General features: G+C 33.3%; 1 protein-coding gene across 1 annotated transcript; it reads left to right on the top strand.

The window, feature by feature from the left end:
• Positions 1–1,992: 1,992 nt before the first annotated feature.
• LOC143531014 (exocyst complex component SEC3A-like) lies at positions 1,993–13,602 on the top strand. Its single transcript, XM_077026415.1, has 25 exons — positions 1,993–2,169; positions 2,276–2,346; positions 2,413–2,493; positions 2,565–2,632; positions 2,701–2,803; positions 3,782–3,933; positions 4,015–4,132; positions 4,205–4,309; positions 4,391–4,492; positions 6,390–6,527; positions 6,617–6,745; positions 7,384–7,464; positions 8,315–8,389; positions 8,476–8,649; positions 9,849–9,984; positions 10,071–10,129; positions 11,388–11,558; positions 11,629–11,708; positions 12,376–12,457; positions 12,557–12,654; positions 12,728–12,836; positions 12,923–12,991; positions 13,082–13,147; positions 13,218–13,307; positions 13,399–13,602. The coding sequence occupies exons 1-25, from the start codon at positions 2,001–2,003 to the stop codon at positions 13,507–13,509; spliced, it is 2,637 nt and encodes an 878-aa protein (XP_076882530.1). The 5' UTR covers positions 1,993–2,000; the 3' UTR covers positions 13,510–13,602.
• Positions 13,603–13,749: the final 147 nt, after the last annotated feature.

The following is a 13,749-nucleotide window of genomic DNA, read 5'->3' as shown; positions in this document are numbered from 1 at the left end:
TTGAATATACTAATTTGCATTTTTCCGTTTCGTTATAACTCAGAATTAAGTCACGTTTTCGCCAGCGTTCTCCATTTTAAATCCTTTATAATATTCAAATGGATTCAACCATGGACATTTTCGAATGTCGGATTGAATATTCACACGTTCAACCGAAAACGTTCGTTTCTTTTTGTCTTTTCACCAAAATTTCTTTATTCGATCTGACTTCGCACGTGTTTTCCATTGAATATATTTCCTTTATTCTTAGAATAAAATAATATATTTAACTTACCCGTCTTATTTCTCACATAAACCGGTCTAAACATGTCTTAATCTCGTTTATGGAATATAATAATACTTTTTATTTTGCCAAGTATCACAAATAATATGTAATCCAAAAGTAAAAATCAATTAGGGATGAGCATAGTACCGACCGATACCGGTATCGAAAATACCGATCCCAAAAATCACCAATTCTTGGTACCGGTACCGATATATTAAGTTCGGTATCGGGACTGTACTGATATCAAAGGTCAAATTTCGGGAAATACCGGTACCGGTACCGTACCGATCCCCAAACTTAAAACTTTGGCACCGATTTGGATCGGTACCAGTACCGAATTTCCTCATCCCTAAAATCAATGTTATCGTAAAAGTTAAATATTTGTAGGTTTCATATAATAAAACAATAAGCTTCAAGTCATCTAATGTTATGAGATATGAGAAATAAATATAATACATGGATCATGAATCCAATCTAAATTCAGACAATGATTTAAGAGTGTATTAAATTAAACCCAAATAACGACCATCCAATATGGTGACAGCTAGATATGTAATCTTGAGAGTTGGAAGCAGACATAAAGAGGTGATTGTTCAAAACAAATTAGATGATAGCACAATTCTTTAAAAATACATAGCAGGCGTAAAGAGGGACTTACAGTGAATTAAAAGACACTGGGTTTGAAACTACAAAATTGGGGAATTGAATCATCGTCATTGAAAATTCTGATAACAACACTTTAACCATTGTAATCGGAAGCAACAACTGCAAACGCTCCGCCTAGGATTGCTGGAATTAGTTCACAAATAATCACAAGTCACTTCATATATCATTCTTCAATTTAGATAGAGGATTGCTCTTCAATTGGTTGTAGCTAGTGAATTTATAAGAGAGGATAACATAAGGGTTTCATCAAAAGGGGATTCTTTAAAACTGACATCAAGAATTAAAAGAAAATCGTCAGTTTCATGGCTTCAGTCAGGTATTCAGAGGGACTCAATCAATGCGCATGTTAACAATTATAGTCGCCGGAAGAGGATTGAAGTCGCCGTTGAAGAAGGGTATAATAAATATTAAGGCGTAATAATAATAATATAGATATAGATATCTTAAACATATATAAACGAAATATTTAAAATCTCTCTCGTTGCTTCCTGCATTCTCTCAAGCCATTAGATTGTTTTATTTGTAAATAAAGGCTTCTCATGCATTTTACCCGAATTCACGGGTATGAGTCTCACCAAACCAGATAACCCTTAAATGTGTTATAATAACTCATTAAATTAATATATAATCTCACAAAATATTTAATATGAAAATCCTATAAAATAGGGTTACACGGACAATGAATAACCGATTTTTTAAAAGCTATTATTTATAATGAAGATCAATTTTTATAGTAAAAAAAAATAAGCGGTTCATGTGTCTCACCAAACTCAGATAGCTTTTGAACGGGTTATAACATCTTATTTATTTGTGAAAATTTTTAATCATCGAACCCTAAGTATATTATTAACTTGTTAGCAATAAATAAAAAAGTAAATTACCATTTTCGTTATTGTGATTGAACAAATAATAGGAATTACCGACCATCCAATTCTTGCTAATTAAATCCAAATCACTACCCCATTGATCAAAGTTAGAAAAACACTTCTAATTTACAAAATTGGACTTGATGAGGACTGCGTGATAAATGAGAGAGAGATTTTGACCAAAATTGAATCTGATCTGATCGATGGCGAAATCTAGCGCGGACGATCTGGAGCTCCGGCGAGCGTGTGAAAGTGCAGTGGAAGGAAGTAAGCAGAAGGTTGTGTTGTCGATCCGTGTTGCCAAAAGCCGTGGTAAATCCAACAAAATTGGCAAAGGCCAGATGGCTAAACCGAGGGTTCTTGCCATATCCAGTGAGTTTTATTATTATTATCTTCTTTTTTGGATCTGCAACCTCTCTATCCCATCCCATCCCACCCTCCTCACAGATCCTAATAATCTTCCCCTTGGGTAATGCAGCAAAAGAAAAAGCTCAACAGACCAAGGCTTTTCTCAATGTTTTAAAATATTCAAATGGAGGAGTTCTCGAGGTACTTACTTAATTCATCTTTTTTTTTTATTTTATTTCCAAATTCAGTATATGTATATGTACGCAGCCTGCAAAACTCTACAAGCTGAAGCACCTTTCGAAGGTCGAAGTTCTAACAAACGACCCCAGTGGATGCACGTTTATGCTGGTAATTATCAGCCTTTTCACCGATATTAATTGCTCCTTGACTTTCTTAACCTTAGCTCAACCTTTCTTTAGGGTTTTGACAATCTTAGAAGTCAAAGTGTTGCTCCTCCTCAATGGACCATGAGAAATATTGATGACAGGTAACTTTAATAATAATATCACAATAGAAGGTCTACAGTTATTATACTTTTCTTTTTAACGTCTTTAGGAACCGTCTCTTGCTGTTTATATTAAACATGTGTAAAGACGTATTGGGCCATCTACCAAAAGTTGTCGGTATCGATGTTGTAGAAATGGCTCTTTGGGCAAAGGTGCGTACACATTCTACCTTTATTTTGTTGTCGCCTTGTTTTACCTATAACAGGTCAATTATAAAGGTAAAATCATTCATAATAACCGGAAAAAAAACTGACGTTTTGGTTTTATCTTTCTGTAAAAACCGAAAATATGGTTTGGTTTTGGTTTTGCGTGTTATTTAAACCGAGAAAACCAACCGAAATAACTGAACTCAAAACAAAAATTGACGGCTTGTTTATGTTTTCGTAAAAGCCAAACTTTCGGCTCAAATTTAGTTTAGCATGTAATTAAAACCAAATCGAGTTTATGCATTATTATATTTTATTTTGAATTTTATAAACAAGCTATAAGAATTTGATAAATAGTGTAACCCAAATATCTAGGCCACATGTATAATAACCAAGTAACAAAAAGATCTAGGCCCAAATTCATTATTTTGGGTCAACTTATTTTCTGGACCAAATAATTGAAGCCTAAATGGCAATCCGAAAAAACTCTGAACCGGATCCAAACCGAAAAACCTAACGGTTTTCAAAATCGTCAGTTAGGGGTGTGCGTGGTGCGGTTTTCTGCGGTTTTTGGCTAAAAGCAAACCGAAAACCAAAACTTCGGTTTTGGAGTTTTTGAAACTGTTTGGCTTCGGGTTTTCGGTTTTTGCCATTTGAGCTTGAAAATTTTAGGCCGAAAAAAAGTTGGCAAAAAATAATGATTTTAGGTATAAATAATTTTGTTAATTGTAAAATAATAGACTATTATACATTTGATTAAAAATATTTGAGTTACATATTTATTGAAATTTCTGTTTAATCTGAGTTACATATTTATTGAAAACTTTGGCCACATCTTGACCCGTTTTTTTAGCTATATCTTTGTTTAATCTGTTTAAGATAAAACATAATCCAAATCGGCCTTTTTAATAGTATATGGGTTGCACTTTATATCCAGTATTTTTTATGCATAAAATATAACTTCTAATATTTTTAATATTATAGGAAAATACACCTGTAGTTTCAAAGAAACGCAATGTTCAAGACGGGCCCGGGCCTGCTGCGGATGTCGTCGCTGAAAGTGACATGAAGGTTACAGTTGAAAAAGAGCTTGTTTCTCAAGCAGAAGAAGAGGACATGGAAGCTCTTTTAGGCGTGTATGTTTCTTTATGTATTTCCAAAATAATTAACCGTATATAATACTATGATTATTAAAATATCAATAATATATTGCACAGATATGTGATGGGTATTGGGGAAGCAGAAGCGTTTTCTGAACGGTTAAAACGAGAACTTCACGCTTTGGAAGCCGCAAACGTGCACGCCATTTTGGAAAGCGAGCCTTTGGTTGATGAGGTCAACTTTCATGTTAGTTTGACTTTGACCGATTTTTTTGACTTTTGATCACATGGTTGTATATGTCTACAGGTGTTGCAAGGGCTTGAGGCAGCCACAGTAGCTGTTGATGACATGGACGAATGGCTTGGGATTTTCAATATTAAACTTAGACATATGCGAGAGGATATTGAATCCGTATGTTTATAATAGAAATATGTTAAAAGATTTCGTTTTTTGGACGTGCTTAATCGTTAATGATATTTTTTTAAATTACAGATAGAAACACGCAATAACCAACTGGAAATGCAATCTGTAAATAATAAAGCGTTAATTGAGGAACTGGATAAGCTTCTTGAGAGACTGCGTATACCTTCAGAGGTACGAGGCATGTTTGCGTTCGTTTGTTTTGACTTTAACCGAACATATGGTCGAACTCGAACAGTTAAAATGGGGCTTTCTTATTCGTGTTTGTTCGTTAATAGTATATATAAACTAACGGTTCACGAACATAAGCGAACTAGCAAATACCAATCATAAGTAAACATGTATATTAGGGGCGGCGACTGTTGGCATGACCTGAACCCGGCAAGAATACAACAGGTTTTGGGTTGACTAACACGGCACGTTTAATAAATGGGATGGGTTCGTGTTGACTAACAAGAAACAGGTCGGGTTCGGGTTGACCCGTTAACATGTTTCATCGTCGTCGTCGTACTCAGTAAATCCCATCAATAGCAAAGCTATGGTAGGGTCTGAGAAGGGTAAGATGTAGACAACTTTACCTCTACCCCGTAGGAATAGAGAGGCTGCTTTCGGTGAGACCCCCGGCTCTATAGTAGTTTTGCATCAAGCCTTGGACATAAGGCACACCACATTCAACCATCGGTCGATTGGTGCATGTAACCTTGTTTTTCGGCTATCAACGCCACCACATACATGATGCCTGATTAACCTTCTGCCTCTTTTAACATTATTTTCACAAGATTAGTAAAATGACGTCAAAATTAGTGCAATTTCACTTTAGCTCACCCGAGGGCTCACACATATATACATTATATGCGCACACCGCAAGCAGGGCGTACTCGTTAACATGCTTATGTAATTAAAATGAAACTTTGATAATTATATTTTTGTTTTTTACGTTTTCCATTTTCCGATTATACTCTTTCAATTTCTCAATTTCCAATCAGGTTTCATGATTTTAGTTATTTTTAATAATAAAAAATCATATTACTCATTTTCTCTACCAACTCTAAATTATTTTAATTTTTAATTTTGATATTTTTTGGGTACATGGGTCAAATGGGTTGTTTTCGGGTTGGGTTAGGGTTGAACTTTGACACGAATGATAACATAGATCGGGTTCGGGTTGCACATTTCAACCCGTCAACCTGCCAACCCAACAAGATTGACTACTTATTGTATATTGATATGTTGGGCCTAAAAAAGCAAGTAAACTAGAATGCATTGTAATGGGTGTTCAGTTTAACAATGCTAGAAAAAAATGAAATGGGCCTAACACTAAATGAATAAATAAATGAACAAACTTAAAACCCACGTAAAATTCGGTAAAAAAACTAACATAAAACGAAAGAGATGTATTCATGTTCGTCCATTTAGCTAAATGAACAATATGTTTGTTCATGCTCGTGTGTTTGTTAAATAAGCGAACATAAACGAATGGTTCGCTGAATGTTCGGTTTTACAAGCCTAAAAAGCTACTCCTTCCGTCCCATTTTAAATGTCATGGGACCCAAAACACACAAGTTAAGAAATGTTTGATCAATTTATTTTATGAGCTGTAAAATGACAATAATGTCTGTCACTTGCTTTGTAAAATGAAACATCTAGTATATGTAATAGTAAGAGCACAATTGGAAATTGAATTTATATGTATAGAAATGACATTTAAATTGGGACAACCAAAAATGAAAAAAATGGACATTTAAAATGGGACGGAGGGAGTATATCAATTCACTAAAGATCTATATGTTCCCTTCTAAATATGAAATAAGGATATTTATGCTTCAGAATAATTCTTTGATAGAGCTTTTTTGACAAATTCAACACGTTTAAATTGTACCTTTTTCTGCTTATTTTATTTTATTTCACTAAAGATCTATATGATCCCTTCTAATTATGAAATAGGATATTTATGCTTCAGAATTATTCTTTGATAGAGCTTTGACAAATTCGACACGTTTAAATTGTACCTATTTTTGCTTATTTTATTTTAATAATTTAACAGTCTAGTAATTCTGTTATTCTATTGCAGTATGCAGCATGTTTAACGGGCGGGTCCTTTGATGAGGCCCGCATGCTTCAAAACATCGAAGCATGTGAATGGTTAACTAGTGCATTAAACGGGCTTGAACCACCTAATTTGGATCCAACTTTTGCAAATATTAGAGCGGTATATAATATGCACAGTTTTTTTTTTCTTTTTATTCTCAATTCTTTGTTTATCATAGTTTAATAAAACATTATTTCATTAATTTACAGGTCAGAGAAAAGAGGACAGAACTTGACAAATTAAAAACCACTTTCGTTAGAAGAGCTTCTGAGTTTTTAAGAAACTATTTTGCAAGTTTGGTGGATTTCATGATAAGTGATAAAAGTTACTTCTCTCAGGTTTGTATTATAGGCGTTTTTTTGTTTATAACTAGAGAAACTTGCACAAATGGCCCATGTGGTTTGAGCGCATTGCAAGTTTGGTCTCCAGATTGCAAACTTAGTCCAAACATTTGTAAGAGGGTTGCACGTTTAGTCCGCACCCTTAATCCCGGTTAGTTTTTAATGGAAAAGTGGTGTCATGTGCCGTTCATGTGGTGGTAATATGTGCGTGTTTTCAAATTTGGAACCCTTGTAAAACGTTCTTTCAAACTCAAGAACTCCTAATGTCGACTTCATCATGTTCAATCAGTGCAAAATCGAAGGTTCAGTGCACAATCGATGGTGATGAAGTCAACGCTAGGAGTTTGAAAGAGTATTTTGTTAGTTCAAATTTGGAAAGACACAATTGCCCTCACATGAGTGGCACATGGGAATGTGAAATCACTTTTCTGTTAAAAACTCACCGGGATTAGTGGTGGTGACTAAACGTGCAACCTTCTCACAAATGTGTGCACTAAGTGGGCAGTTTTTTAGTCTAGGGACCAAACTTTCAATACGGTCAAACAATAAGGACCATTTGTGTAATTTTCTCTTACACACTATTTGTTATGTTTTAAGGTAGTGGAATTTTGAATTTGGTGTTTTGCATTTGACAGAGGGGACAACTTAAGAGGCCTGATCATGCTGATCTTCGCTTTAAATGCAGGACATATGCTCGTCTTTTGCAACATTTGAAGGTTAATTGATATAATTTTATAATTTGAGGCGTTAATTTCTTCCCGTTCACATATGAACTTGTCAATTTGTGTCCGATATCGTTTATAATAACTCAAATGTCGGCTTGTAAACAAACATGAGCGGAGCATGTTCGTGTTCTTTCGTTATCGAACACGAACAATTAAACGAACCGGTTATTCTTGTTTGTGTTCGTTTGTTTAACTTTAGCCAAACAAACGATCAAGCACATATAATTAAAAAAGGGGGGGGGGTATACTTGTTTGTGTTCGATTTCGTTAACAGTATAAACGAATGGTTTACGAACGTAGACGTACGGGCATAACTGAACATACTTGAACTAACATAACTCAGCTAATTAGTTAAAAGTAATGTGAAGAACGACGTGTTTAGCCTAAAAAGTTATTAAAACTAGATTTAGTTGTAAATTGTAATGGGCCAAAAAGTTTTAAATGAATATATTAACGAGCGTATAGTCCTGAACTTAAACAAACGTAAACTTACGACATTAATGAACGCAAACGAACATACAAATGTAAAAAGTGAATGAACGTAAACATGCGTTCATGTTCGTTCGTTTATCTAAGTGAACAAACTTTTTGTTCATGCTTCTTCCTTTATTAAATAAACGAACTTCCTGCCGAACGGGTTACGAACGGTTCACTGAACGTTCATTTTGTTTACTAGCCTAGTCGACAGTTGTGTAAGTGAATTGCTAGTGCATACAACCTTCTAAATTACTTTATGCAAAAAAGTATATTATGATTAGTATAATCTAATTTTGATAATCATTAATATCATATTAAACAAATAATTGATTTTACTAATTTGTTTACCTATTATAATTTGCAGAGTCTTGATAAAAATTGTTTGGGTCCTTTAAGGAAAGCTTATTGCAGCTCCCTTAACCTACTTTTAAGGCGTGAGGTATGTTTAAAGTGTCAAATCTTTTTATAAACAGAACACCAAACTTAAAAAATGATTTGTTAAAAAGTTAATAATATTTTTTCCAGGCTCGTGAATTTGCTAACGAGCTTAGAGCTAGTACTAAAGCATCAAGGAATCCAACTGTCTGGCTCGAGAATTCAAGTGGTTCAAATCAAAATGTAAACAATGCAGATACTTCAACGGTTTCAGATGCGTATGCTAAAATGCTCACTATATTTATCCCACTTCTTGTTGATGAGGTAATTATTAAATTTAAAAGTTTATATTTAGAGTAAACTATGATTCTAGTCCCCGTGGTTTGACGAAAGTAACCCTTTTAGTCCTATAGTACCAGTTACTTCTTATTTAAAGCCTGATGTCTAACACTGTTTGTTTTTGAAGGTTAATTTTTCATAAAAGACCAAAATAACCTTTTAGTCCTTGATTTGATGAAAGTAGCTGATGCAATTTCGGAAGCATTCAGTGGCCCGAGAAACTCATGATTAACAAAGACGATAAAATCGAACCAAAGATTCAAAGAACAATGTTCTTATATTTAATATTCAACCAAAAACTAAATAAAACAATAAATCCTAACATCCAATTTATACTAAAGACTATCTTACTAAACAAGAAAGATAAATATTAGGAAACTTGAATTTTAAACGAATAATAAAAGATATTGAAAATCTGAAATTCAAATAAGGAGATATCCTATATCAGTAGCCCATTTAGTTCTTACGATTTTAGTTTTTGTGGTTTCACAAGATAACCCTTTTTTTTCTTTGCCATTTCAGTGTATTAGTTTAAGTTTTTTCTTTGGCTAAAGCCTGACATCTAACACCATTATTTTTTATTTTATAATTTTTACCGTTAAACGTTTTGTAAAAGACCATAATTCCCTTGTTTTTAAAATGAAAGCCAAAAATAAAATTAAAAGAATAGATATGTCTACCCTCTTCTTTTTTCTTTTTCTTATCAGAAAACCCTAAAAACCTAAAATTAAAAATCGGTGTTAGATATCTGGATATAATTGAGAAGAAACTGAAACTAATGGACTAAACAAGCCAAAAAAAAGCCAATGGGCTAAAAGGTTATCTTTTACAATCCAAAACAGTAGTTTTGTTGAAACAAATTGATAGGAATCATGCTCTAGTTTCTAGTCTAAATGTCATTTGGGGGTCAAGTGCAACTTATATTCTATATATAGGTATCAATAACTCCTTAGGGGCAGGGAGAGTATTATCCAGTTTGTTAGGCTCTTTGCTTGGCATTGAGAGAGGGCGTAGTCCCGGGAACACTTCGGTGTTAGTCTATCGAGTCTGTAAGATCCGATAGGATCATCTTCTTCATATCAATTCTAGTTTCAGTTTATGTTACTTAATTCAATTTCAATTTCCATCGCCATTAATCAGAATCAAATCTCATCATGCACTAATTATATTTTATTATTTTGCAGAGTTCCTTTTTTTCACACTTCATGTGTTTTGGAGTTTCTGCACTCGCGCCACCTGGAAGCCCTGCGAACGGTGACAAATCAAACGATGATGATTTAGGGATTATGGACATTGATGATAATGACACCAACACCAAAAGTAAAATACTGCATGTGGTTTTAAATTTTTAACCGTTAACATAACTTATTGTGTTGTTGACCTCTTTTTCGTACAAAATCTTGTAGATATATCGGAGCTTGGAGCACTAAACGAGTCACTTCGTGATTTACTCGATGGAATCCAAGTACTTAACCATCTTTGTATTAATTAAATTTAAATGCACAAAGGCCTGTCCTACTCGATGTGCGTAGGCCTGTAAACGAACCGTTCGGCGAGAAATTGTTTTACATTCTTTTATTTAATAAACAAAAAATGAACTTGAACGCCCTGCTTGCGGTGCGCGCATATAATGTATATATGTGTGAACCCACGGGTGGGCAAAAGTGAAATTGCACGAATTTTGACGTTATTTTACTAATCTCATGAAAATAACGTTAAAAGTGACGGAAGGTTAATCAGGCATCATGTGGTGGCGTTGATAGCCGAAAGACAAGGGTACATGCACCAATCAGCCGGTGTCCCGATGATTGAGTGTTATGTGCCTTATATCCAAGGCTTGATGCAAAACTACTATCGAGCTGGGGGTCTCACCGGAAGCAGCCTCTCTATCCCTATGGGGTAGAGGTAAGGCTGTCTACATCTTACCCTCCTCAGACCCTACCATAGCTTTGCTATTGGCGGGATATACTGAGTACGATGATGATGAAAAAATGAACTTGAAGACTAAATTTTGTTCATCTAGCTAATTGAACGAACAGGAACACCTTCATTTATGTTGGTTCATTTAAATCCGTTTATCTTTGTTCGTTTACGTTATTTTATATTTGTTTATTTAATAAACAAATGAGCATGAACAATAAATTTTGTTCGTTAAGTTAAGCGAGCGAGCATGAACACGTTTGTTTATGTTCGTTTATTTGAATTTGTTTATGTTCGTTTGTTTACATTAATTTATGTTCGTTAGTTTAATAAACAAACGAAAATGAACAATAGGTTTTGTTCATATAGTTAAATGAACAAACATGAACATGCTTGTTTATGTTTATTCATTTAAATTTGTCCATGTTCATTTATGTTTGTTAGTGTGCGTTTGCTAAAGTTCGTCACTTTACGTTCGTTAGCATATTCATTTTAAATTTTATGGCCCAGTACAATTTAGTCTGGTGTTATAACCTATTAGGCCCAACACATTGTTTTTCACATTACATTTAACTAGTTTTAACTCGGTTACATTTATTTGTTTACGTACTTCAACAGTTTGTTTATACTGTTAACGAATGAACATGAACGAGCACGGATGTTCAATTTCTTAACGCACGAACACTGATAAGAAAACCTGTTCATCTAATTGTTCGTGTCCGATCGTTTGCTCACCTAAAGTTAAATGAATGAACACTGTTCGTTAACACACTTAATTGAAAAGAAATTATGTTGACTTTCAGGAGGATTTTTATGCGGTTGTTGATTGGGCATACAAGATTGATCCGTTAAGGTGCATATCAATGCACGGAATAACCGAAAAATATATTTCGGGTCAGAAAGCTGATGCCGCCGGATACGTGCGTCTTTTACTTGATGCGCTGGAAGGAAGAATTACTGCGCAGTTTACCCGCGTATGTTTACTTTTTATGTTGACTCGCTTTTATTTTTACACGTGCCTCTAATTTGTCACTTGAAATGTAGTTTGTAGATGAAGCATGTCACCAGATTGAACGGAACGAACGAAACGTTCGACAAATGGGCGTCTTATCGTACATTCCCAGGTAAACAGTGTAAAGGTTAGGGTTGGTTTCTGGTTTGGTTAATGATCAAATCGAACCAAAACCCAGAAATGTTGAGCTTTTGAACGCCTTTGGTTTGGTTTTTTCGGTTTTTATTTTGGGTTTGTTTCAGTTTTGATTTTTTAATTTTACCATTTGAGCTTGAAATTTTTGGTTTTTGAGTTTTAAAATATTAAATTTGGGCTTAAATCTTTTTTATTTAGTGATTTTTATATATTTGGGTTACATTATTTGTTATTTCTTATAAATTTCTTAACATTCAAAATTAAAAGTGTAAACCATACTTTTGCTTCGATTCGGTTTTTTCTGTTTAATTAAATGCAAAACCAAATCCGAACCGAATATTCAGTTTTTACGAAATTATAAAGCCGGACCGTCGCTTTTTGTTTGGGTTTGGTTATTTTGGTTTTAATTACACGCAAAACCGAAACCTAACCGGATATTCAGTTTTTACCAATACATATTACTGAACCGTTGGGTTTTGTTTGGTTTTGATTTCAGTTACTAGTCTGTTGTTTCGGTTTCATGCACACCTCTAATAAACAGTTTTTAATATTTCGATGAATAAATCTTGTATTATTTAATTATTTTAGATATTTTTTTACGTTTATACACCATTTATAATATAAAATTATTTATTTTATTGTAGATTTGCGACTCTTGCTACACGCATGGAACAGTACATTCAAGGACAGTCTAGAGATTTAGTTGATCAAGCATATATTAAGTTTGTAAGTACTCTCCTTTTAAATTATTTTTCTTTAATAATATTAATAATTGTATATGTATATAAATTATCGATTATTATTTAATTGAATATTGTTTGGCAGATTGGTGTGATGTTTGCAACTCTGGATAAAATTGCTCAAACGGACCCAAAATATGCTGATATTATACTCCTGGAAAACTATGCTGCATTCCAAAATAGGTAAAATTTTATTTTATACATGTGGAAAATGATTTTTGTTTATTTTTATTCAAAAAGATAAATATTTGTGCAGTTTGTATGACTTGGCAAATGTGGTTCCAACTTTAGCTAAATTTTATCATCAAGCGAGTGAATCTTATGAACAAGCTTGCACACGTCATATTAGTGGTATTATTTATTATGTAAGTTAAACAATTGTTATTTTTTTTAATTAATATGTGTTATTAATTCAAATGTTTTAACTGTTATTTATTTATTTTTTTTGCAGCAATTTGAGCGACTGTTTCAGTTTGCTAAAAGAATTGAAGATTTGATGTACACAATTACTCCTGAAGAGGTTAATGTTTAATATAATACAGTTTATTAAGTATGAAATAATAATTTTGAACTCTTAAGTTTCAACTTAAAAAACACTTTTTTGTTATAGATTCCTTTTCAGCTTGGATTATCTAAAATGGATCTTAGGAAGGTGGTGAAATCAAGTTTATCAGGGGTAAGTTATTATATATAATAATTAATATAAGTATTTTAGAAAGCTGCATATATAATTATTGTATACACAGGTTGACAAGCACATTGGTGCAATGTATAAAAAGCTGCAAAAAAACTTGACATCTGAGGAATTATTACCTTCACTATGGGATAAATGCAAGGTATTTTTAATTTCATATATTATTATTTATTTATTTTGTTGAGTAAATGTATTTTTGTCACCAAATGAAATAAATAAATGATGATTTACAGAAAGAATTTTTGGACAAGTATGATAGCTTTGCTCAACTCGTTGCAAAGGTCTACCCGAGCGAGACGATTCCGTCTGTTACAGATATGAGAGATATTCTAGCGTCGATGTAGGATTCGACTAGCGAGTTTATAGATGTATTTCAAAATATTTAAAGCATTCGATATATGTATAAATATGTGCTTGCTTGCCTGGTTGAGTTGGGTTTTTTTTTTCTTTTTTTAACTTTTTAAGTTGTGAAGTTTATTTGTGTTCAATGGTTATACCAATTACATTTCATCATTTTCATGTTCATAATTAGTTGTTTCCATTTATGTTTTCTAGTTTTTTGAGGTTGATTGGTTTCTTTAAAA

This window comes from Bidens hawaiensis, unplaced genomic scaffold, assembly GCF_021521415.1.
Source record: "Bidens hawaiensis isolate Kalapana, Puna unplaced genomic scaffold, B.hawaiensis_p1.1 tig00000670_1, whole genome shotgun sequence".
In the NCBI taxonomy this organism is placed as follows: Eukaryota; Viridiplantae; Streptophyta; class Magnoliopsida; order Asterales; family Asteraceae; genus Bidens; species Bidens hawaiensis.
The sequence above is the reverse complement of the archived record's forward strand: the minus strand, read 5'-3'. Positions and strand labels throughout refer to the sequence as shown.

Coding starts and splice junctions, on each gene's coding strand:
- LOC143531014 (XM_077026415.1), top strand. CDS start 2,001: ATGGCGAAATCTAGCGCGGACGATCTGGAGCTCCGGCGAGCGTGTGAA. Junction 6,746..7,383: donor ATAAAAGTTACTTCTCTCAG/GTTTGTATTATA, acceptor TGCATTTGACAG/AGGGGACAACTTAAGAGGCC. Junction 13,308..13,398: donor CACTATGGGATAAATGCAAG/GTATTTTTAATT, acceptor GATGATTTACAG/AAAGAATTTTTGGACAAGTA.